Source organism: Pseudopipra pipra, chromosome 6 (assembly GCF_036250125.1).
Source record: "Pseudopipra pipra isolate bDixPip1 chromosome 6, bDixPip1.hap1, whole genome shotgun sequence".
Lineage (NCBI taxonomy): Eukaryota > Metazoa > Chordata > Aves > Passeriformes > Pipridae > Pseudopipra > Pseudopipra pipra.
Window position 1 is genome coordinate 25,093,592 of NC_087554.1, and position 23,871 is coordinate 25,117,462.

At 43.3% G+C, this 23,871-nt stretch overlaps 1 protein-coding gene across 3 annotated transcripts in view; it reads left to right on the top strand.

Moving 5' to 3' along the window:
• The window catches only part of LRP4 (LDL receptor related protein 4), an 81,888-nt gene that overhangs the window by 34,369 nt on the left and 23,648 nt on the right, over positions 1-23,871 (top strand). For all 3 annotated transcript variants that reach the window (XM_064657932.1, XM_064657933.1, XM_064657934.1), the window contains exons 2-9: positions 4,481-4,627; positions 15,261-15,377; positions 17,172-17,285; positions 17,733-17,849; positions 20,262-20,390; positions 20,729-20,848; positions 20,965-21,090; positions 23,369-23,494. In XM_064657932.1, coding sequence (XP_064514002.1) covers positions 4,481-4,627; positions 15,261-15,377; positions 17,172-17,285; positions 17,733-17,849; positions 20,262-20,390; positions 20,729-20,848; positions 20,965-21,090; positions 23,369-23,494 — 996 coding nt within the window. The remainder of the gene's footprint in view (positions 1-4,480; positions 4,628-15,260; positions 15,378-17,171; positions 17,286-17,732; positions 17,850-20,261; positions 20,391-20,728; positions 20,849-20,964; positions 21,091-23,368; positions 23,495-23,871) is intronic.

The window sequence follows — 23,871 nt, forward strand, 5'->3', positions numbered from 1 at the left end:
GTTGAATTGCTACAAAATAGTGATAAGGGCTGCCGTCTGTCATTATTTTTACTGAAGAGAGAGAGGATTAGCATGTGTCTTTTTGGAATAAAGCATGCCATCAGGACTTAAACAGTTTTTCACTCTGCCCTAGATATCTGCTGTTTTTATTAAAGCAACAGTTACAGAGTCCAGTTTGGTAATTATTCTGTCTACTTAAGCTTCCTTTGCAATGTCAGTGTTTTTATGAGTCTGTGGCTGCTATATAGTAGCTCTGAGGATTGCAAATGACCTCATCAGCAAAATGAAGCTTTGTATATTAGGTTTTGCTTTATGGGCTATATTGTTTGGCCTTAAGAAGAGTTGTGGGGAGGGGTGGGGGAAGCAGAGCAACAACTTACTGTTTAAGCAACCCTGCCCCACCTCCCCCCCCTGCAAAAAAAAAAAGGCAGAAATAACAGGATGATTATTGACTTCTGCTTTTTGGCCAGAAATGACATAACTGCTTTGCCAACTTTAGACATTAAATTACACAGATTCTAACTAGTGTTTTAAGGGGGGGTGGGGGCAACTCACCCTTCCTCGGGAGACATTTCATTTGTCAAATGAACAAGAAGGTATGGAGGATATTTGGAAGGAATCTGAAGAAACTGAGCATGCCATGCTAAATTTAAGGTGATGGCAGATGTTAAGTATGAGGCTTGTGTTTAGACTGACTTCCTGTTTGTAAAATCTGGAGGTTGTTTGTATACTTTGCTAGAAAACTGTTTAGTTACTGGATCCTGCTGCTATCCCATCTGGAGGGCAACAAACTGCAGACAGTGAAGATGATTTTTTGGTTGTTTATACCATAGGCAGGTGAGAAAGTAGGAAACTTGTGTTGTGGTCCCGTGAGGTATCAGGAGAGACCAGGAAAGTTGTGTGATGTCAGCTCAGCACCTACCAATATCTCTGTCTAGCTTTTTTGTATTGTTTTGTATGTATTGCATTGATAAAATATGTCAGGTTTTTGCCTCCTGCATAAGTGAAAAGATTTTTCAATATAGAGAGTTAGTAAAATGTCCCAGCCTGCAATGTGATGAAAAGCTTTAGGAAAAATATTTGCGTGGTTAAGCCCAGAAGTGCCTCTTTGTTCCTGCTCCAGAAGAATATGCAGAAGTGTAAGTAGATATATCCGCTTTGATTATTGGTCCAGTTGCCTGAACAGCAAACGCTGATTTCCGTCCTGTTCCTGGACCACTGACTAACTGGGATTGGAACGTGACACTGGAGGTTTGTATGTGCGCTTGGTTAGTCTTCTGTCTCGCGCTCCCACCGTTTAATGAGAGCTCGAGGTAAAGAGAGTTAAGTCTTCTGCTAAGGTTTCTCACACCAAATACACCACTTCCGCTTGTCTTTGAGGGAGTTGGAGAAAACATGCTTCTCATCTTTATCCTTCCTGACCCTCTACTATTACAGATACAGTTACAGGGTAATGTCACTGGAGCTCTGAGCACTGGGAAATAATCATGGGACACCAAAGGTGAAATACTATCCACATTGAAACCATTGAGAAAATTCCTGCTGTCTGCAGGGGGTGCCACGTTTCATTCACCTTGTTTGTTTTACTGGGAAAGACTAGCCACCCAGGACTGGTTCTTCTGATACTGTTCATAGGTTGGAAGTAGTGTGCTCTCTGAACCATCATGTGTATTACTAGTCCAAGTGCAAGACAAGGGTAAATCATGATTTATAAAATGCTTCACTGTAATGACTACAAGGTTAGTTTCCCTATAGGTCACAAATCACAAACCATTAAATTTGCAAAGGTCATAATTCGAAATAAATAGGCAAATTATGCTTACATATTAGTACTACAGATATCAGCTAGTGCATATGAGAGAGTGTTGGTATCCTAATGTATCCTTCAGCTTCCAACAGTTTCAGTAGCATAGTAAAAACACAAAACAGAGACGATGGAATATAGCAACTTTAACGAGGTGGGAGGAACAGATTTAGTATGTGTGTGCATATATATAACCTGATATTAGTAGCAACTTTGAACTGATATTAGTAGCAACTTTAATCTGCTGTGTTTGACAATACAATAGATTAAGTTACAGTCGGCAGACTGGGACAGCTGCACTAATTCTTTCTTTGCTGTTGCAGAGCTGTTCCATGCTGCTGTTCCTATGGGGAAGGGCAATGAAGCTGGTGAAAGGATTAAAGAACAAGTCTTACGAGGAATGGCTGAGGGGGGTGGGAGTGTTTAGCCTGGAGAAAAGGAGGCTTTGGGGACCTTATCACTCTATAAACTACCTGATAGGAGGTGTTAGGGGAGTTGGGGTTGGGGTTGGTCTCTTCTCCTGGCTAACAAATGACAGGATGAGACGAAATGGCCTCCAGTTGTGCCGGAGATGTTTAAATTGGATATTAGGAAAAATTTCTTCGCTCAATGGGTTGTCAAGCACTGGAGAACAGGCTACCCAGGGAAGTGGTGGAGTCTCCATCCCTGGAGGTATTTAAAAGGTGTGTGTAGGTGTGGCATTTAGGGACGTGGTTTAGTGGTGGACCCTGGCAGTGTTGCGTTAATAGTTGGACTTGGCAATCTTGGAGGTCTTTCCAGCCTCAGTGATTCTATGATTATATTCAGGAGCTAAGATAATTTGCATTTACTTCTTTTCCTCAACTCCCTCATTTATGCTTATCCAGAAATAAATTATTAAATGTATTACCCTAGTTTAAGAATGATTTGCCTTGATGTTTGATCCTTTCCTGTCCATAAGCCTGGGCAGGATAGAGCCAGTCACTAGTACTTCCATTTTTGTCTTTTCCTAGGTGGTCTTGTGTATTTCAACAGAAAGGAATATTAGAGCTTTTCAGGTACCTGGGATAAGTGCTTTGGGGTACTGTTGAGGATAATGGTAGAAAATTGCTTTGGAAAAGGTGATTTAAACAGCAGCTACTTTGGAGACAATATGCAGCTAGTTCTGCCTTTTTAAATAGTTGCAGGCAACAGCAGAGGATAGTTTGTCCTGAATTTCCTGTGCTGTCAGTTTGAAGAAACCGGTTTGATTTTTGTGGGAGGGTTGTGGTTATTCTGAATTTTCCTGCATTTCTAATAATCGGATATGTTGCATAGATGATGCACAGCTTTTCCTCAGGGATGTTTGTGTTGCTTTTTTTGCCTTCTGACCCTACATCACCCACTGGCTGTCTTTTTGAATCAGCCTGTTCATACCTGGTAAGTCCTCTGCAGATCTGACCACTCTACCCTCCTTTGTTTTTTTATTCACCTCATGTTCTTTTAGCCTCAATCCTTTGTTACACCAGATATTGGCCGCTTTCCCTAGTATATGCAGTAATACTTTGAGATGTATATGTTCTACTAAACCTTTTAAAAATAACTTGTAGTGAATGTGAGGGGAAGAATAAAAGGTTATCACCCCCATGGCAGACTGTGAACAGAGGTCCCACAAAAATTTGGTTGGTGCAATTCAGCAGCTTGCAGATATGCTTGGAAAATGGTTTGTAGTAAGGCCTTGCAATCTGCAGTGTAGCAGTTGGGAGCAGGCAGCAGAGGCTGGCAGAAACCTCCTCGACCAGTTTTGTTGCGGAAGAACCATAATGTAATTCTTCCTCAAGGAAGAAATGCATCCCCTTTAAACTTAAATCTTAGCTTTAGTTTCGCAAATGGATGTCTTCACTGGAGGGAATTCAGCTGTTGAGAGGGTTGCAGAAGTGTTATATATGATTTTGAAGATACTGCTTTTCTCAATTAGCATGGTAAATAAGGACATTCTGGGGAATTTTTTTTTCTTTTTTGCTTAGGTTGATACAGTTCATGGCTCATCACAGATACACTAGATGTATGAGTAAGGTAAATGAAATCAAAAAGCCTGCAGATAGTTCAGGATGTATATGACTACCACTTGGGGCACATATCTCTCTGTAATTCTTTCCTTATGATCTGTTGTTTAATCAGAGAGCTTTAGGTCTGTTTGAATTGCAGAAAGAAGGAACCATGCAAAAATATCCAGTCAGACTAGCCTGAGGGGGTTGATGATTGATAGAGTAATCATTTGTTTAACAAAGGATTCTACTCCACAGAGTTATCCCTTCTCTTGTACTGTCAGAACCAAGTGTAGCAGCAACAGAGCAGTGCTCTAGGAGAAGAGTGAGTTTGTAAAATAGAAAGGGTGTTCTGATACCTGACATTCCTTGAATTTGTTTGTGACTCGTTCTGAGTTGTTTTTCAGCTGACTCCTAAGTTTCTTTTTGGCGGATTGCTCTTTGCTGTCACCTTCAAACACCCCAGTCCAGGAAACTGCGCGTAGTAATAGATCTCTGATTTCAACAGTATGAGGAGGGTGAACATGTTCCTTTTTAGTAGAGGATGTGTTCATACATATAGTGTGTACATGGAGAAGAACTGTGATGTCACGTTGTATTTAATGTTTACCCTAAAACAGATGGATCTCTTAAAAATATCTTCTTTCTTTCTTTTTTTCTTCCTTTACAGGTGTTACGAGTAGCAGTGAATGCTCCTGTGGACGTAATCATTTTACATGTGCTGTCAGTGCTTTCGGTGAATGCACGTGTATCCCTGCTCAGTGGCAATGTGATGGAGACAATGACTGTGGGGACCACAGTGATGAAGATGGCTGCAGTAAGAATACCATCTTTGACTTGGATTTGGGAAAACAGAATGTCTTTTTCTCTTCTGGTGCTTCTCTGTTTTACAGGCAAATCATGTCATTTGTATGACTGATGTTTTGGGTTGTAGATGACCTACTTTTGACTGACTTCAGTACTCAGAGTCCAACAGAGCACCAACATAAAGCACAGCAAAACACCCACTCTGGCTTTTGCAGCTGGTTTTTAGATGGCTGTTGGACATGAATATTTTAGAGGGAGAAGAGGAACAGAGAGAAGTACTTTTTTTTCCCCACCCTTGCAAAAGCACTATCTGTGAACTAAATTATACAGTTTTGCTGTAAATATGAATGGAAAATAAACAGTGTGAAGAAGCGTTTGGAGAGTGTCTGCCCTCCTAAGTAAAATTCTAGTTTATGTCCTGGCTGCCCTATAAAGGGAGGGAAAGGTAAACACTGTCATAATATTCATTGGTCTTGGGATCTGCTGAGAGAAGTTACCTTGCAGCTACTGCGTATCTGCATAGTGTTGACATCTCTGTAGCTGTGCCCAGCTAGGTGAGAATTGATGTATAATGTTAGTTTGAGTGGGTTTAGCATGATACAGATTAATAGAGAAAGCCTCTTTCCCCGGAGTCACAAGTAAGTTGCTTTCTTACCTCATCTCTTTGGATTGCACAGACGGTGGCAGAATTGAAGGGTGGAAAAAAAGGCCCATTTTCATGGAACTCCTTTCCTGAAAGGAAACCCTAGAGCTGAAGATTTAAGGCTCCTGTCAAGGAACATGAATGAGGAGGAATTTATCTTCTCTGATGGATCTTTCTTTAACCTTCCCTGGTTTCTGCTGTTGATTAGTTGTATGGAAAGGAGCTTTCCTCATCTTTGAAATGCTGTTTTAGAGAATCTCTTCTTCCTTAAGTCTGGGAGGTGTCAACCTAGCTTTGTGAAAATATGTTTCCTTCTCACTTCTTGTTTCTTCAAATTTTGCAAATATTGAGCAGTGTGGAAGACCTTGAGTGAAAAATGGGGTTTTGATAAATCGGCTACCTGCAAATTGAGATGATCAGTGTTTGGTTTAAAGATGGTTAGTGAAAGGGTTGTTGGGCAAGGAAGTGACTTTAACTGGAGAAATCAAAAAAGGGGATGAAAACCCTGCATGTTTACATCCAGTAAAGAAAAGGGCCAATATGAAAACTTGCTATGCTCGAAAAAGAGGAAATGGGGATCTGGGAATTGAAAAAATAAAATTAAAGTCTCAAAAGAACAGGATGGAGGAGGCTCTGTACAATTGCACAGGCTAAAAAAGGAGAATCTGAGCAGGAATAAGGGGTTTGGGGAGGTAAGGAATATCCAATAGCTAAACTGGTTTTACTGGCTTATTATTAAGCACAGAGGAAGATTCCTGTTTGTTTGTTTGTTTGTTTGTTTTTTTGTTTGTTTGTTTGCTGGGGAGGTGGGGAAGCAGGGGGATGATGGTGGGATTGTTTTGGTTTTTTTTGGTGGGCTCAGTAATGATTTAGACGGGTGATACTTGTTGGTATGATCTTCTTTGTAATTCAACAACATTATACTTTGAGCATGGAAAGTTTTAAGCCAAGTAGCCATGGTAGGACTAGGGGGCGGGAGAGATAAGATCTTCCATAGGAACTAGCAGGAGGTGGTTCAAAGCTAACAAGTTGTTTGTTCATACAACATATGCTTAAGCTGCGAATCTCCTTGCCACAAAACACTGATTCTGAAATTTCAAACATTCTCAGGTAGCAGTCTCATAAGTTAATGGATGTATAATCCACTGAGGACTGTTAAAGATGAATATGCCACCTCTTGTTTGGAATTCTTTGTATTACAAATAGAGGCAGATTTTGTGTTCTGAGGAACAAAAAAGGCAACAAAAAAAACTTCTGTTGACAGCAAAAGGAGGGCTAAGGAGAGTCTCCGTCTTTTAGTGGATGCAGAGGGTAGAATAGTGTCAGAAAACTGATGGAAAGGCTGTTACTTAATGCCTTCTTTGCCTTTCTTTAATGCCAAAACCACTTGTCCTTAGGATACGCAGCTCCTAGAGCTGGAAGTTAGTGACAGGAACCCGACTGAAACCCTCATAATCCAGAAGGCAATGGTTAGTGACCTGCTATGCCAATTAAACACCTACAAGTCTATGGACCCAGATGGGATGCACCCAAGAGTGTTGAGGGAGGTGGCAGAAGAACTTGCCAAGCCAATTTCAATCATTTGCCAGTAGTCCTGGTTAACTGGAGAAGTTGCATTTGACTGGAAATAGCAAGAAGGGTCAGAGGATGATTCAGGGAACTACAGGCCTGTCAGCCTGACCTCAATACTGGGGAAAGTCATGGAGCAGATCATCCTGAGTGCCATCACACAACATGTGCAGGACAACCAAGGGATCAGGCCCAGCCAGCATGGGTTTACAAAAGGCAGGTCCTGCTTGACCAACCTGCTCTACTTCTATGACAAAGTGACCTGTGTCGTGGATGAGGGAAGGGTTGTGGATGTTGTCTACGTAGACATCAGTAAAGCCTTTGACACCATCTCCCACAGCATTCTCCTGGAGGAAGTGGTTGCTTAGTTTGGATGGGTGCACAGTTCTCTGGGTAGAAATCCAACTGGATGGCCAGGCCCAGAGAGTGGTAGTGACTGGAGTTAAATCCACCTAGTGGCCGGTCACCAGTGGCGTTCCCTGGGGCTCAGTATTGGGGTCAGTCCTGTTTATTATCTTTATCCCTCAATCAGTTTGCAGACAACACCAAGATGGGCAGGAGCACTGATCTGCTGGAGAGTAGGAAGGCTCTACAGAGGGATCTGAACAGGCTGGTTCAGTGGGCTGAGGACAACTGTCTGAGGTTCCACAAGGCAAAATGCCAAGTCCTGCCTTTGGGTCACAACAACCCCAGGCATCGCTACAGGCTGGGGGATGAGTGGCTGGAAAGCTGCCTGTGGAAGAGAACCTGGGGGTGCTGGTCGACAGCGGCTGAACATGAGCCAGCAGTGTGTCCAGGTGGCCAAGAAGGCCAATGGCATCCTGGCCTGTATTAGAAACGGTGTGGCCAGCAGGATCAGGGCCACAGTGATCGTCTGTCCCCCTGTACAAGTCTCTGGCAAGGCCGCAGCTTGAATCCTGTGTCCAGTTTTGGGCCCCTCACTTCAGAAAGGACATTGAGGTGCTGGAGCATGTCCAGAGAAGGGCAATGAAGCTGGTGAAGGGTCTAGAAAGCATGTCTTAGGAGAAGCGGCTGAGGGAGCTGGGGTTGTTTAGCCTGGAGGAGGCTCAGGAGGGACCTTGTAGCCCTCTTCAACTACCTGAAAGTAGGTTGTAGTGAGGTGGATGTCAGTCTCTTCACCCATGTCTCAAGTGAAAGAATGAGAGAAAATGGCCTTAAGTTGCACCAGGGGAGATTCAGATTAGGTATTAGAAAAAAATTTTTCACTGAAAGGGTGATTAAGCACTGGAATAAGTTGTCCAGGGAGGTGGTAGAGTCACTGTCTCTGGAAGTGTTCAAGAGACATCTGTATGTGTCACTTGAGGGTCTGGTTTAGGGGTGATTTTGGTGGTGCTGAGTTGACAGTTGGACAAAGGTCTCTTCCAAGTTTGATGATTCTGTAATTCTGTGATCTCATTCAGAACATAACTTGTGCTGTAGGTCTCTACAATTTAGTGAGAGATGTAAGCTATCATGTACCAAGAAGGACAGTAGATTTGACAAGTTAGGACGGGAGATAAAGAGCAGCATTATTCAGAGTAGAAAAGTGACTCAAGGGGAAGGACTAGAATATGAGTTGCCTTTTTGAATATTGTGTTGTGGTAGAAAAAATACAAAGAGGAGAACTTTTTTCAGCTGACAGCCCTTATACTTTGAGTGCAATTTAGTGGAAATATGAAAGCAAAAATAAACATTAAGCAATGGGGCTAAGGATACTATGGAAATGTTAAGTGCACGGCTTTCATGGAGTGAGATTTTGGACTTCTCTGTTTTGAATTTGATTTATATATTTATTTATTGACTTCTACCAGGTTTGAAACCAGTCAGTTTCTTTTAAATACAAATACTGACCTGAAGGTTTGGGTTGTCATGATGAAGTCATCATACAAGGCCCAGATATATTAAAGGCCTAGTTAAAAAATTACTGAGATTCCTCAGAAACCATGGGGCTAGTCTTCATGCTGGAATGGGCCCAGTGGTTCATTCTGACTTATCAATCTCAATCAGTGCAACCACTTATATGGACTCTAATGAGATGCTAAAACAATCTGGATTCTTTTCCAGCAATGTATGGATGTGCAGCTCTGAGTTTTAAAGACAGGAATTATAATATCATCAAGTAGATGTGTCTGATTAGAAGAGTGAAATGTTTGCAAGGAATCCCACCTTTCCCTGTCCTGCTACAACCTAGTTTTAGAATTTTCTTTTTTTCTCCTGTGACTGTCCTAAGTTTCCAGAGGAATAAAACTGTAACCATACTTTTTTACGGTGTACTTTCCTTCCGTGTGTCATATGCTCATATGTATACTGTAAGCCAATACAACAAGAAGAACAAGTTCCTGAGAAAATTCTATTTCCTTGGGAAAAAGAGAGGAGAATGGGAAGACACTGGATTGTTGGACTCCTAATAAAGCAAGAGAGCGAAACACAGGCTGGGCATAAAGGTGAAAATTGGTTTCGCAAATCAAGATTCAGTCTTGCATCTCTGTCTATATAGTACTGCGTGTACTTGAGTAATTGATTGGAGTTCACTAAATTCTCTATTAATGCAATTTTCTAACCTTTTAACTTTGTTAAAGAATGACAGCTTGAAACGCAGTGCATGTGATGTAAAAAAAAAAGGAAAAGAAAAGCAAGATACTTGGCAGTTAGAGGAGTTACAGCTATGAAAAACTAGAGCAGACACAGGGAACACTTACTCCCTTGAGACATTTTCAGTTTCAAGATAAATTCTTAATATGTGGTGAGTTTTCCTTTGTTTAGTTTTTAATGTTCTTTTACAAACTTTAAAACAAATTACCACTTTCTGAGTTGGTTGCACTAAGTTTTTTGTCAAGTGGTACTGTTTCTGCACATCCCAGACACTTTGCACTTGTTTTGGTGTCCTTGGAATGTCTACCACTCATAGGTATTTTCCCATTGTTTTAAGGAAAGCCCTGCCTCTGCTTACCTTTGACAGAAACTCTTTTCCTTGCAAATTTGAAGCCCTGCTGTGATGGAAGCCAATTATTCCATGGTATGCTTGCTTCCTGCTCTGGATCACGTTTACAAGCCAGAATGCTGTAGTAATAATATCAATAAGCAACCTCCCAGCTGTCATGCCAGCTTCATAGGCTTTCTCTAGTGTCAGCTCTCTGGCTTGCTGACAGTATCTGGTTTGGAAGCCTTTGCTACACATGCACAGAGTAGCTCAGCTGCCTTCCTGCCTTGTGCCAACAGAGACTACTTTGGACTGTCCCTAAAGAAAGCCACATGCAAGCAGAGGAATGGTTTTCATTCTGCCCTCCTGTATGCCCTTTGAAGTCCAGCATGGTGTGAATGAGTCCTACTTCCTGTGGCAAGGGTGAAAGGACAACTGAGTAAACTTGGCCTGAGAACTCATAAATAGTTCTGTTTCTCCTAAGATATGTCAAATCCCCTCATAACTATCCCCCCGGAAGAGCCTTCTTGATGTGAATTTTGGATCTGTGTCATACATAACTAGCCTGTAAATTGATAACTTCTTGGGACACAGAGTTGCTTGCTTAGCTCCATGCACTGTTGTACAATACTTTTTCATTTAAAGGGGCTGAAGGAAGAATTTACTCCTTGTACCTTAAATATTTCTAAAAGTGGTCTGTTCCCATCTCATTGGGAAATCTACACAGTTCCTGTTGAGCTACAATTCATTCAAGTCCAAGGGAGGGTCTCTTCCTTGCCAGGAACAGGACTGTCAGTATAGCCTGCTTATCAATCCCACAACAAAAATTGTTGAGGTGATGTGAGGATAAAAATCTCACAGGTCTTTTACTAAAATTAATGGAAACTTTAAAAAAAAATTTCCCTCTGCCCTTCACTTAATCACCAGTCTTGAGCACAGATGCAATGGCTCAGGTGAAGCTTCATTTCTAAACGTCAAGTTTTATGAATTGGGAACTCCTGTTAAGAGTTCAATATTCTCTTGTAAACACACGAGTTCCTCCATATCTGCAACTTTGTCATTTTATTGAGCTCAGAGTATGTGTGTTTCATTTAAAAGGCATCAGAATTAATGCAGTGCCCCCTCAGGCAGAGTGCTTGTGATCAAAGGGCTGTGAAAGATTGGGTGCTGATACTCTTTTAATTTTTTTCTTTCTTTTTTTTTTTCTTTTGACCAGCAGCATTCTCAAATATAGTTCAGCAGTGTGATTGGAAATATTTTATGCTACTCTGGAACTAGAGTTTCCAAAACATCTGTTAGTAAAATGCAATGTCTCCTATTTCTTTCTGAGAGTGGACTAACACCCTTTATTTCTGTTACTGGACTTTTTGCCCACTGAGCTGCAGATCTCAGCAAACAGATCTCTGTTTGCGGGTATCTGGGTACTCATACACAGGCATGGTTGTGGACATAGCTGGGGGTCAGACTGCAGTTCTCTAGGTAGTATGATTATTTTTTTTCAGTTGTATTTATTTTTTAAATTAACTTCTTATTCTTCACATGAATGAGAGTTTGTCTTATTAAACAACCAGTATTGTTCAAACTGCTGTGTTCCAGACCTGAACACTGGTTGCTTGCTGTTCTTGGGTACAAAGCAACCTGCTCACCAAAGGCAATAGGGATAAAGTGTTCAAAGGACAGTGGGACGTGATTCAGTCTGCGTTTCACCTTATAAACTTCCCTTTTCCCCCGCCCTCCCCCTTCCCCTTCTGCTTGGCAATAAAAGAGTGTCCTGTGTAATAGGAGTTGGGAGGGGGGAGGACTAGCAGGCTTATGATAGACATAGCTTTGCTGAAACCTTGGATGATGTCCAGTGTGACCATGCAGAGGGATGAGCTCAGGGAAATGGTTGGAAGTTCAAAGACCTTTTTGTATTGCTCACTGTCAGTTGACAGATGTGTTCTCTTGAGCTGTTGCTACTCAGCCTTGCTCTTTCCATTGGCTCCCTTTCCTTGAGCTTGCTCCCTGTCCTGCCTCTCTGCTCTGCCTGGGGATGGTGAGTTGGTCCCTGTCTGTCTAGGCATTTGTCTGCCTTCAACTCCATTCTAGGACTTGGCTTAGCTCATCTCTTTTAGGAAAATATTGTTTCTTTGCATAGATATGGAGAGATCAAGCTGGAATTGAGCAGGGAAGGGGGGTTGAGTCTGAAGTGTGTTTACTGTTGGCGTTACCTAATTCTTCTATGAGTCGTGGTGAAAGCGTGTTAGTGCAATCTGTGATTGCTTGCTCATCAGTTGAAGCCATGCCTATGAAGGACTGGCAGCTGTCTTAGGAAATAATAAATATCCTTCATTTTACAGGTTGGAGAAGGGGGCTAAAGAGGCAGAACTGTCCCATGGTCATGTGTCTGTATCAAGCTGGAAAGAGAATATGGGGGTTCAGTTTCTAGTCTTCTAGATGCTAATCCAGCTTGTCCTCCGGCAAGATGAAGAGGTCTTGCTCTATCTCTGTCAGCGAAAGGAGTTCCTGCTGCTTCAGTTGTATTGCCATGTGCCCTTCTTCTGACCGTGGGTTTTAAAATAAGCTATATGAGTTAAAGCAATACACTTAGCAGATTGTATAGCTGCTCCATCATGTCAGGACAAAATATAGTGGAGGTTATTTGAGTGTCCTAAGTGTGACCTCTTAAGTTCTGAATTTCCTCCTAAGTTCAAATTTCCAAACACTTTGGATGTATTTTCAACTGTACTAAACATTCACTCTGGGCTAGTGATATGCCCTCAGCTTTAACTCCATAGGAATAAAACACATCAAAATATGAAGTAATAAATGTCCAGCAAAAGAGCTGATTAATAACAACCCTAGAGGAAAGGGCTGTACAGTGAAACTGAAGCCTAATATGTTTAGAAAAATAGAAGGAAACAGGAATTTTCTGTGTAGGCTGTTTGCTTTTTAATGGGAAGAAGGAATGATGGATTGGGGGGGGGCAGAGCTAGGAAGAAGGGGTTAGGAAGAAACTACTCCCAGAATGTCTTGCAGAATCTTCTTTTGAAGCATCTGTTTCTGACCATTATTAAATTCAGGTTCCAATTATATGTGGATCCCTGCCCTGATCCCACTGGCAGTTTCTCTGCTCTATGAGACATTAGCCTTCATTCATTAGTTTGGGATTTTTTATCTAAGTAGGTTTGTGGTTTTTCTTCCTTCTTTAAAGGAATGCTCCTGTAGAAGGGGATTTAACACCACCCCCCTGCCCCGAACCCCCAGTGTTGTCTGGCTAGCACACACTTGCTGTCTGCTGGGTTGGGAATTTGGTTCTCATAGCAGTGTGTGTTTTGCTCTCTTTCTCCTGCGCTACCTCCCCTGTGCTTGAAGCTCGATTTTTATATCTAGGGGGAGTATGAAATTGGCTGAACTGCTCCCTGTAGGGGTGGAATTTCATTTTGTGTTGTTACCTCATGAAGGGGTGCAGCAGTTCAGTGGGTTAATGGTGTCCGTCTGAACCAGCACTAATGGCTTAACCCTCTGGGAACCTGAAGAATTCTCCCCTGGAGAGTCAGCATGCAAATTCCCTTCCAGGTGGCTTCTGTGCAGTCCTTTGGTGATTAGTCACGCTAAAGCATACACTGGGAGGATGGTCATAGTCCTGAAACTGCAGCTGAGGCCAGGGAAGGTTTGCTCAGCATGCAATGTATGGAAGTTGTGCTTGGGGAAGAGAGGTCTCGTGTGGGACCGACCATCTGAGTCCAAAAATGTCTTGGTTTTGTTTGGAAGCAGAGTTTGGGAAGCGGAGAATTTTCCAGTTCCACCTTCCCTGGGGAAAAAGAGGAAGCTCCTTCTTCATTTTACTGCAGCAACACAGGGGTTCTCAGAGAAAATGCAATGTAAGGAAATGGGTCAGCTATTGGAAGAACAGGGTGCTTTCAAAACTGGAGGGTGAAAATACAGATTTGTATGCTTCCCTCTCCTTTATACTCCTCTGAGGCCTAGAAGAAGCTGGATATGACCTGGATAGATATCTACATGTGACATCCTGGACATGATGTGAGGGACCTTTTCCTAAGGGCCAGTGCCAAATTCTGTGAGTGTTGAGAGCAACTACATCTGCAATGATGTTCTCAGATACAGAAATGCCTATGCCTGCCACACTACAGGAACAGCTGAGAAGATGATCTGAATTTGTGGTTAGAAAAAGAGACGTTGGAGCAAGTCTGAATTTAACTGCACTAGTCTAGTGTATTCTTATGGTGGGGGGCTTTTAGGACAGTCCCTTGGTGAGATATGTTGGAGGACTTGCTATAGAGAGCAGTGAATGATTCAGTATAGTATAATCCATGCTGCTGTCATAGGACGCTGGCAGCAGTCCTGGGCCGAGGGGAAACAGGGAGTTGAGAAAGCTGGAAAAGCTGAAAATGTGTCTGTTTGTTCTCCTTATTTAATCCTTCTCCTTTTGTGCGTGGCTGCTGTCTTCACCTTCTTCTTTTACCCACCTCCCTCCCTTCATACTCCCACCTCCAGGAGAGTGTTGGCAAGGGAAGGAGTAGCAGCATAGCAGAGGAGGGCTGGCCTGCCTGGTGACAGATGGGAGATGCTGTCGGCAAGCTGGGCTGGGATGAAAGGGTTTCAGGCACTAGCCTTTCTAGCCCTCGCCTCTTCACATCGCCGAGCGAATGTTGTTCTTAGGAGACACACCTGTCAGGAACAGTCTTGTGCAGCCCCTTGCCTATCACAGCTGGCAGCACTTAAAAGTATGAACCTCCTGGGGCTGAGTGTTCCTCTCATCTGTGGGGGGAAGAACAGGGCTGATGCTCCCCCTTGAATTCCAGCTTTGTGGCTCCAGGCCTCTTCAAACACTGTGGATTTGTGGTTCCACTCCATTGCCAACAGACTCCTGTGTAGGCAAGCATCATCCCATCCCTGTCCTCTTCTTCTGTCCCTTCTGGAAAGCTCTAGCAGGATTTGGATTCTGTTGCCCACACCTGAGGTACAGCAAATTACCCCCAGCAGAGGATTCCTGCTTTCGAAGCTTCTCCTTGCAGATTTCTTGACAAAAAAACTGGCAGTCCCCATGCTGAAACACATGCTACAGCATGTTACCTTGTAAAGTCCTGTTCCCCAAAACATTGCTTCTTATAGTTCTCACTCTAAAGAACTTGCTGTGTAGTAAAAACAGGATGGACTGCACTAGGAAATAGGCAGGTAAGATGTTAATAGTATAATTTTGCTTGTTATAAAACAAGTGCAGTTATGGGAGGACAGCAGGCTCAAGGATGAAAGAGAAATAAAGAACTCAGTGGGGGGATTGCAGCAGCTACTTTATTGTGGAAAGGTCAGTGTTTCTCTCGGGAAGAGAGACTGCCAAGCTACAGACCTACCCTGCCCCCCATTTGAGGAACAGCTCTTCCTGATGACTTGAAATTTTATGTCTTTTGTTTCGAAGAGGTGTAGCCCTGCTCCCTCAGAAGGGAAGGAACTTTACTTTCAGGAAGGAAGCTGGCTGCAGCTCCATGAGGTGTTTCTTTGCTCTTGCAGTGCTGCCCACTTGCTCTCCCTTGGACTTCCACTGTGACAATGGAAAATGTATCCGCCGGTCATGGGTCTGCGATGGAGACAATGACTGTGAGGATGATTCTGATGAACAGGACTGCCGTAAGTCACCTCTCTGAGGGAAGAGGGTGGGTGCAGTGCCCGCCTGCCATGGCTGGAGAAAGTTGACCCTTTTTATTGCAGGAATTGAGGAGTTTATTCACTGAATCAGACTTCTGTCTTGCAGTAAGCTATATCTTGACTCTGACAGAGGTGTGTACCTCTAAGCCCTTCTGTCTTGGCACCTGGCTTGCTATTTAGCTGCCTGTTCTGGGGGGAGGGGATGCTTCTCCATCCAGCTGTAGAACCGTTTATGCCCTGCAGCCTTGCTAGTTAATATCCCATGAAACACTTCCCTGAGCTGAGCTCTTTGTGCCCTCCCCTGTTTGTGGAAACACCTAACCCCTGCCAAATCTTACTGAACTGGATGTCTGGCTGACTTCCTGTGGCCTCAGGTTCCGCTGTCTGACTTTTCTGTGATGCTGGGCTGTCACCAGCATCCTGTCCCTTCAAACAGAGCTCCTTGAGGAGAGGGAGATGCTGTAAGGATATTGCCCACACAGAGACAGGTTCCCTGAAAGCTGACTGTCTGCTGCCATGTGAGGTGCCATCCTCAGAAGATTTGCCATGGTAGCCTGTTAGCTGTGAACGTTGCTGATGTGCTTCTACAAATTATTAAAATGGAGGAAATTTTGCCTGAGTCTTTGACTTTCAGCCCCCTCCTTTCCCCTTTGTGCTGAGGACAAGAGTTACTTGTGGTTGGCTTCCATTAGCAAAAGGTATTCAGGGATACAACTTTCATTCTCCACAAGAAGTCATCAGATCTGTACTTGGCAACACATGCCGGAGAACCAGCGTGTTCTGTAGCACTGGAGCTTCAGCTTTGCTGTAACTGTGCTGGCATCAGGCTGCAGTTGGGAGCAGAACTGTTCTGCTCTCTGGTTGAGGTGGTTGCAGCTCCTTAGTAAGCATCACTCCGCAGCCCTTGAATTCTACAAAAGTTCAGGGGTTGACATCATGTGTGATGCTCTGGAACTCAGGACTAAGCTCCAGTCTATTCAAATATATTAATGAAAGAACAGGTATGTAGGTCGGTGTCTGTTTGGTTTTCTGTTTTTCATAAAATGTTGCAATGCCCTCATATCTTTGACAGCAGTAGAGTGTGACCAAAAGATTTAGAGACTAATGAAAGGAAGAAGACAAGGTTCTGTGCATAAAAGATTCCTAAGGGGTTTTTTAGATTAGCAGTAACCCTAGGAGGGTTTCTGTTGGATGAAGTCCTCGGGTGCTAATTTTGCAGTCCCTTTCCTTTCCTCACTGGTCTGCAGGCAAGCTTCCGTAGCAGACTGACAAGGAGGGTGGAATGAGGCTGCAAATACTGAGGTGTTCAGAAGAGGAAGTTCAAATTTTCCCTCTCCTTTCCTTTGAAGACAGCTTTGGCATTGTTGTGAAAAGAAGGTGGAAATATAATACAATTAGCAGTTATTTGTTCCTTTGAAAAGAGGCCTGGATTGCCTTTTTTTTTTCCTGTGCAGGGATATCTCAAGTCTGGCTTGGGCTGTGCTAGAATACCAGCAGAGGATGGGTGGCTTCGTCTCTGTGTTCTGTGTACTTCCTTCAACCTGTGTTCTCAATTTTTAGAGGCATCTGTACTGTTGACTTGTGAATGGAATGGAAGAGAGACACTCGAGAAATCTTGCAGTTGCTCTCCTGCTATTGTTGGGAGAATTGGCTCTCCAACATTGTGGTGTCCTTGGAGGACAATGTTGCTCGATTTGTAACATGTCACACATTTGGTGTTCTGCAAGCTAAATCTTCTTACCTTGCCTTCACCCTGTGCCCATTGTGTCCCTGCAGCTCCACGGGAGTGTGAGGAGGATGAGTTCTCATGTCAGAATGGATACTGCATCCGCAGCCTGTGGCACTGTGATGGTGACAATGACTGTGGCGACAACAGTGATGAGCAGTGTGGTGAGTAATGTTCTATAAGTACTGTCCTCCCATACTTTAAAAGGAGTTGTGCAGACTCCAACCTGTGCAGCTCTAGGATCCCTTGAGCATGGGGAAGACTCACAGCTGGCTTTTCTGGGCTGGGCTTGTGGGATATTCCATTCCGTGGGCTGGCTGCTTGGGATCTCAGGCTATATGGCTTACCTGCAAGGTAAGAAAATCACTTGAGACCTTTTATTCCTTGACATTGTGACTTGTGAAGTCCCATTGGATTCCTTTTGAATCCAGCACTGTATGTCAGTTAAATGAACAATGATGGTTTTGCTCAGGCCTTGCCTGACATGGGTATGTATGGTTTAATGAGAAGTCTCGTTTGTGGGTGCCCTAGGAGCTTCTGGAGAATGCTACAGTGATTTTCTGGGTACTCTCATAAAAGCCAAAGCTTTGTTTGCATTGCTGTCTCTGCAGATATGAGAAAGTGCTCAGAGAAGGAGTTCCGTTGCAGTGACGGCAGCTGCATAGCTGAGCACTGGTTCTGTGATGGTGACACAGACTGCAAGGATGGCTCAGATGAAGAGAATTGCCGTAAGTGCTCTCCTTCCTTTGGAACCACAGGAAATAGCCCTTTGGACCTGCACTTGTCTTGGGTTTTCTGCAGCAGAGATCAAAAACAAGTTAGTCCTGCCTGTCCTGGCAGCTATGCTGTCTTCAGCTGCCTACCCCAGAGGGCACAAGAGAATGGTGTCTCTTGTGTTACCTCACAGGCATACTTTGTCCATGCCTCTCTGCTTCTCTGTTCCTTCTCATGGCTGTGACCTTGAGTCAGAGCAGGAGGCTTATGCTTTACTGAAGATAGCTCTATATAAAACTGTTGGAGCTGGAGGGCAGGGGGGGAAGGGAAGACAACTATTCCCTTCTTTTTTCTCTTGTCTGACTCTTGACTGAAATTTTGGAAGAGGGGTGGTGCTCTGCTTATTGATGGCATCCTCAGGTACTGCACACTACAGGGATTGCCTGCTTGCCCAGCTTCTTTTCACTTAGATGCTTTCTGCAGGATGTTGCCCAAAAAGTGACTGATGGGGAAGGGAAGGGCATGAGAAGCCACAATGTTTGTTTTCTCCTTCACAGGCTTGTACCAAGTGGGACAGGAGTTTGTGTCCCTTCCTGACCCACACTGCCTGTCTTGTGTGTCAGTGAACGCTGTCTGTGTCTCTGGAACTTGCAGTGGTCCCTTCCCCCACCCTGCTCTCCTTTGATAGCATTTTGCAGAATTTGTTCTAGATAGCAGGAAACTTCAAAAGGCTCTGGGAGGGGGATCAGGACCGTCATCTCCTGAAGGGCAGGGGGAGTGGATACATGGGGGAGTTGTCTTTTATCTCTCCAGATAATGAGTTGGCAGGAAGCCAGGGGCTGCAAACATTTCTGAGCCAGGAAAGGGCTCTAGGAGGAAGGGAGCCTCTTTCTCTCTCCTTTTCCCCTCTCCCTTTCTCGTTCCCTTGCCTGTCACTTCACTGAAGGCCATGGATAGACACTCGGGAAGGGAGGGGAGATGATCCAACATTGCCTCCTATGGGAGTGGAGGGGCACCCCAGGACTGGTACCCCTGCTTCTCTGAAGTGGAATGCTACTTCAGTCCTGGCTGGCATTTGTCTCCATAAGGCATTTTAAGTAACTTGCTAAGAAGCTCAGTTTCGCTACTTCCTGTTCTTTTATCTTCTTCCATGTGGTTGTCATCTTTTCCTTATCTCCAGTCATGCTTATCATTCATCTAGGACAAGGTGGGACTGCACCGTTCTTTTTTTTTGTGGTTTTTTTCTTTCTTTTTCTTTTGGGGATGTGTGTGTTATAACTGAATAATACAGCAGGATAATTTAAGTCTCTGAATTCATTTTCTCCTAAAGGAGACCCAAACACTGCTTTCAGACTCCTTTGGTGAGGCACACGTGAACACACATTTTCATATCCAGCTGCTGGACACTCATTGAATTAAAGCTCTTCAGGCTCTGCCAACTACTTCAGGTTGGAGAGACAGATGTAATTCACTTCCCAGACTATTCTTTCTTTTCAGTCTTTCTCTTATCTTTTGTTTAATAAATTTATTTTCAGAGCTCTTCAGTTGGGAGACTAGTATGCCTGAAATATACAGTTCATTCTCCGGAGAGTATGAGAAGAGGTGTCAAATTCTGTTGTGTGGGACTCAGAATATTTTCCATCCCTTCCCACTTAGTGTACTGCTGAACAGAGAACAGTAGGCAAATCCTTGACCATGAGTCTGTTGGGCTTTGCCCAGAGTCATCTCTCTGACAGTGTTCCTTACTGAAAAGGCATGGTTGTTTTGGTGAGAGCTTGAGAGGAAAGGGAGGGGGAAATCCTCAAAGGTCAGGTGCAGACCTGGGCATCTTGCTGCTTGCTTCCTTCCTTTGGTCTTCAAGTGCTTATTTTTGTTAAAATTCTAAAGGAATCACTCCCTACTTTAACACTGCATTCTGACATGCCTCAATCCTTAATACAGAGCTACCCCAAAAGGTGTCTCTGTTTTTCCATCTATTTTTGTATCTACCCTTTTCAGATTTAATAAGCAATTTAAACACTTTCTGGAGGTTACTAATACATAGTGTTTCAAGTATAAGATAGAACGTGACACTCTTGGATCCTCTTCCTTATTCATAGCTGTTTGCTTCTCTAGAATTTAATGGCTCTTAAAAAGTTAAATGTTTATAGACTAACATCCTGTGTAACTTTTTTTAAAATTATTTTTAGTGGATTGTCTGCATGGGTGTCTTTATATATAGGTTTAACCTGCTTTTCGGTGAAGCAAAAGCAGCGTTCAAGTTCCTCTCAGTAATACAAGTCATGCAGAGATATGCAACAATGGCTAGTAATTTCTAACCCCCTTCCATTGAATACTTGCTAGTCCATTATTGGACTGAGAAGGTTGCTTCTAAACTGGATTGTACCCTGTCACCTCATACATTTTTTCTTTGATTCTCTTGTTAGCGTCAGATGTTCCAGCTGCCACCTGCAGCTTGGAGGAGTTCCAGTGTGCATATGGACGCTGCATCTTGGACATCTACCACTGTGATGGTGACGATGACTGTGGGGACTGGTCTGATGAATCTGACTGCTGTAAGTTAGTGCAGGGTGATGTGCTGGTCCAAGCATCTGAGTTGCAAACCTAAATGGATTTTGCATTGGCTGGAGAGGGGTTGCAGTGTAGACAGCGATCTAATTGTTCACACATAAGGCGGCTCTTTCATTATTAGGATTTTTTTAACTCTCGAAAGTGAGAATAGCGATGAGAACTCTGTAGTTAGTGCACTTCTGCTTACAGGAATTAAAGCAGTTTCCGGGAGAAATCTATTCAGGACTAAGTTTCATAATAATGGAGGGTAAGGGGTACTGAGGAGCTTTGGGGATGTTACATTGGTCTGAATTTGTTCTTTATATTTTTACTATCTGTGCAGCATCTCACCAGCCTTGTCGCTCTGGAGAGTTCATGTGCAACAGTGGCTTGTGCATTAATGCTGGCTGGAGGTGTGATGGAGACTTTGACTGTGATGACCAGTCAGATGAGAGGAACTGCAGTGAGTGCTGGAAACTGGTGGAAGCATTCAGTTTCTGTGGATGCAAAAGAGTGTTTGGGACTCTTAGCTTTGTAATTGGGTCACTTCTGATCCTTCTTGTTTTTCTGGTCCCTCAGCTACATCTATGTGCACAGCTGACCAGTTCCGCTGTAAGTCAGGGCGCTGTGTCCGTCTGTCCTGGCGTTGTGATGGGGAAGATGACTGCTCCGACAACAGTGACGAGGAGAACTGTGAGAACACAGGTTTGGCCTGTTGCCTTACTGCTTAATAGCTAATATTTCCATCCTCAAGGTAATAGGTGGTGAAGTCTCTTTTGGATTGCTTCAGTGAGTTCAACCTAGAGTTTCTACCCTTCCCAAAGAATGGGATTTGTGGTCTGTCTTACATGTTTGCAAACTTGTGCAAGTCTGTGTGCTTGAACTACTTTAGATGATGGTGTTTTCTGGTCAAGTATCAGATCCCTCTGTCTTCGTATCCTGTCCCTACACTGTGAATTACCACAGAGCTCTGAGACTATTGCATTCAGACTTGGAAACATTAATAATGTGCACTGTTGCTACCTTTGTCAGATGGGCTGTCACATTCTAGATAGTTTGGGATAGCTTTCGTGCCACATTTTGAAATTGCGGAGCAATTCTAGCAGGCAATGGGATCAAAAAGGATGTTTAGTGGAAGGGAAGAGTAAAGCCTTTGTTTTAGAGGTTAAGGGTGTCAGCTTTCCCCTTAGATGTTTGCTCAGGAGTCACTTTTTCTGGTAATCATTTCACATATCACCATTCTTTTGTGTGATAATGGTTATAGAGAAATGGAGAGTTTCAACAGACTCTAGTGTTGTGGTAGGATTCAAGAAATGTCTATAATCTTCTCTTTTCCTTAAAGCCTTCAGGATGCCTAAAGGCCTTGCTGAGCAATAGTGTGTATTGGTCCATCCATTTATCCTAGTGAGTGGAGCCCAGCTAGGTGTATTGACCCTGCTGGATCAGTGTATTCTAAACAGAATTTAGAGGTGACAAAATGGATTTGTGGAACTGTACCTCTTGTTTTGGGGCGGGCTGTTGCAGAGCGAAGTGTGAATGTTCTACAAGGATAGCTAAGTTCAGAGGACCTGGACTTTGTAGCCATTTGAGAGCAGCTGCTTCAGACTGGTCAGCTGTCATAAGCATCAGTGTGGTGATCCTGGAAAAAGCAATTGTACTTAAAGACCAACTGGTAACCCTGTTTTCTCATCCTGATAAAAAAAAAAAGTACTTAGAGGTACTGAAAGAACAGTTGCCACCCAGAAGCCAAGTCAAGCTTCCAGAGCCTGAAATTCAACTTTTCCACCTCAAACCAATCCCAAGGTGGTTGAGTACAGCTATTGTTACTGTAAGGTTAGTTGTGCAGTTCTGCTTTAGGTCTATGGTGACAGTCAGGAGGTAAAAATTAAATTGAGACTTCCAAGCAGAATGTGTATTGACTCATCTAAGTGACATACTGTGATGTCCCAATGTCTGTAGCAAGAGGTAAAATCCTCTTGGTTTTAGAAAAGAATTGTATTTTTATTGGCCACAGAGAGAAGACTCCTAAAATACTAGGCGATCAACTGATGTAAGTAAGGATCTTTATGTGCAATATTGACAAATTAAGTCCAAGTTTCATCATCCTTCATGTTAAGTATTTCTGTGCTCTGGAAAGTGAATCTGCATGTGATTTGGTTTTTTGTTCCCAGTTGGGGTGTCCATTAGTTCTTAACTGTACTTGTTAATCTCACAACTACTCTTTTCCATGCTGCTTACGTGCAGTCTGCCAGTCTTATTGTTTCTTTGCTGGTAACTGTCCTGTTATCTTCCTAAGATTATCAGAGGGTGATGATTTGGGAACTGCTAACCAAGTCAACTTAAGAGGTACAAAAATAACAGGACAGTGCAGTTATTGCTGAAGAAACAATCAGATTGGTAAAGTGCCTACAAACAGTATTACTTTACTTACAAGAATTCTGTACAGTCTCTGTGCCAACAGCAGAAGTTTAAGCGTGTAGCTTGTGTGAAATCCTGTTGCCTGAGCTCAGATTTTAAGGATGCATGTAAATCTCATTCCAAGTCCAGCACAGTGCAGTTAGGGCTGGACAAGATGCTCCTCCCTAGGCGGGCTTAAGATCCATAGCCATGCTAGGGTGACAGATCAGATGATTAAAGTGAAGAACTGACTCTTCCTTTTTACACACTGAGTAGGATTGTAGAATCTGGAACCAAAGGGAGCTATGCCAGGACCTTCTGGTCATTCTGAGAGAAACTAATTAGCTGAACTTCACAGTAAAGCAACAGTGGACTCAGACTGGAGGAGAGTTTGCAGGCCTGCAAATCAGTGTAAAGATAGGTGGAACAGTAAGTTGTGTGAGATGAGCTGAATTCAAGGAAAGAGGAAGTCATGGATTTGTGTTCATATGAAAAGCTTGTAACAAATCTTATAAAATGTTCTATATCCTTTTCTTCACTGTGGCAGTAAGCTGTGGTGTGCTACTTTCCCCTCCTTCTATTGCAGGCACCCCTCAGTGTGCCTCAGACCAATTTCTGTGTGGGAATGGGCGTTGTATTGGCCAAAGGAAGCTGTGCAATGGAGCAAATGATTGTGAAGATGGCAGTGATGAGAGCCCACATCAAAACTGCCGTAAGTCCTCTCAAGTTCAGTCTTAAACACAAATGGAGGCACTGTAATGTATGGGAGTCAATCTGTTGTTACTGAGGAACGTGTGTAAGAAATAAAGCCTGAACTGTGATAATGGGAGAGAGTTGAAGACTGAGGAAAAAGGCCTTTGTGGTTTTGCCAGTTACAGGCTGCACACAAGGAATAATGAGAAGAAGATTATGATCTCAGATATCAATGTTTGTCTGCAGAGACAGTGAATCCTAAAAACATGTTATTCTGAGCTCTGTTGTCCGGTTTAGTTGTGGCCTGCAGAGGAGAGCTCTGATTGTGAAGAGGAAACTTCCAGCACAGCCTGTGTCCTCTCTGTCTCGCTCAGCCTGGTTTGAAGGGTGACTGCT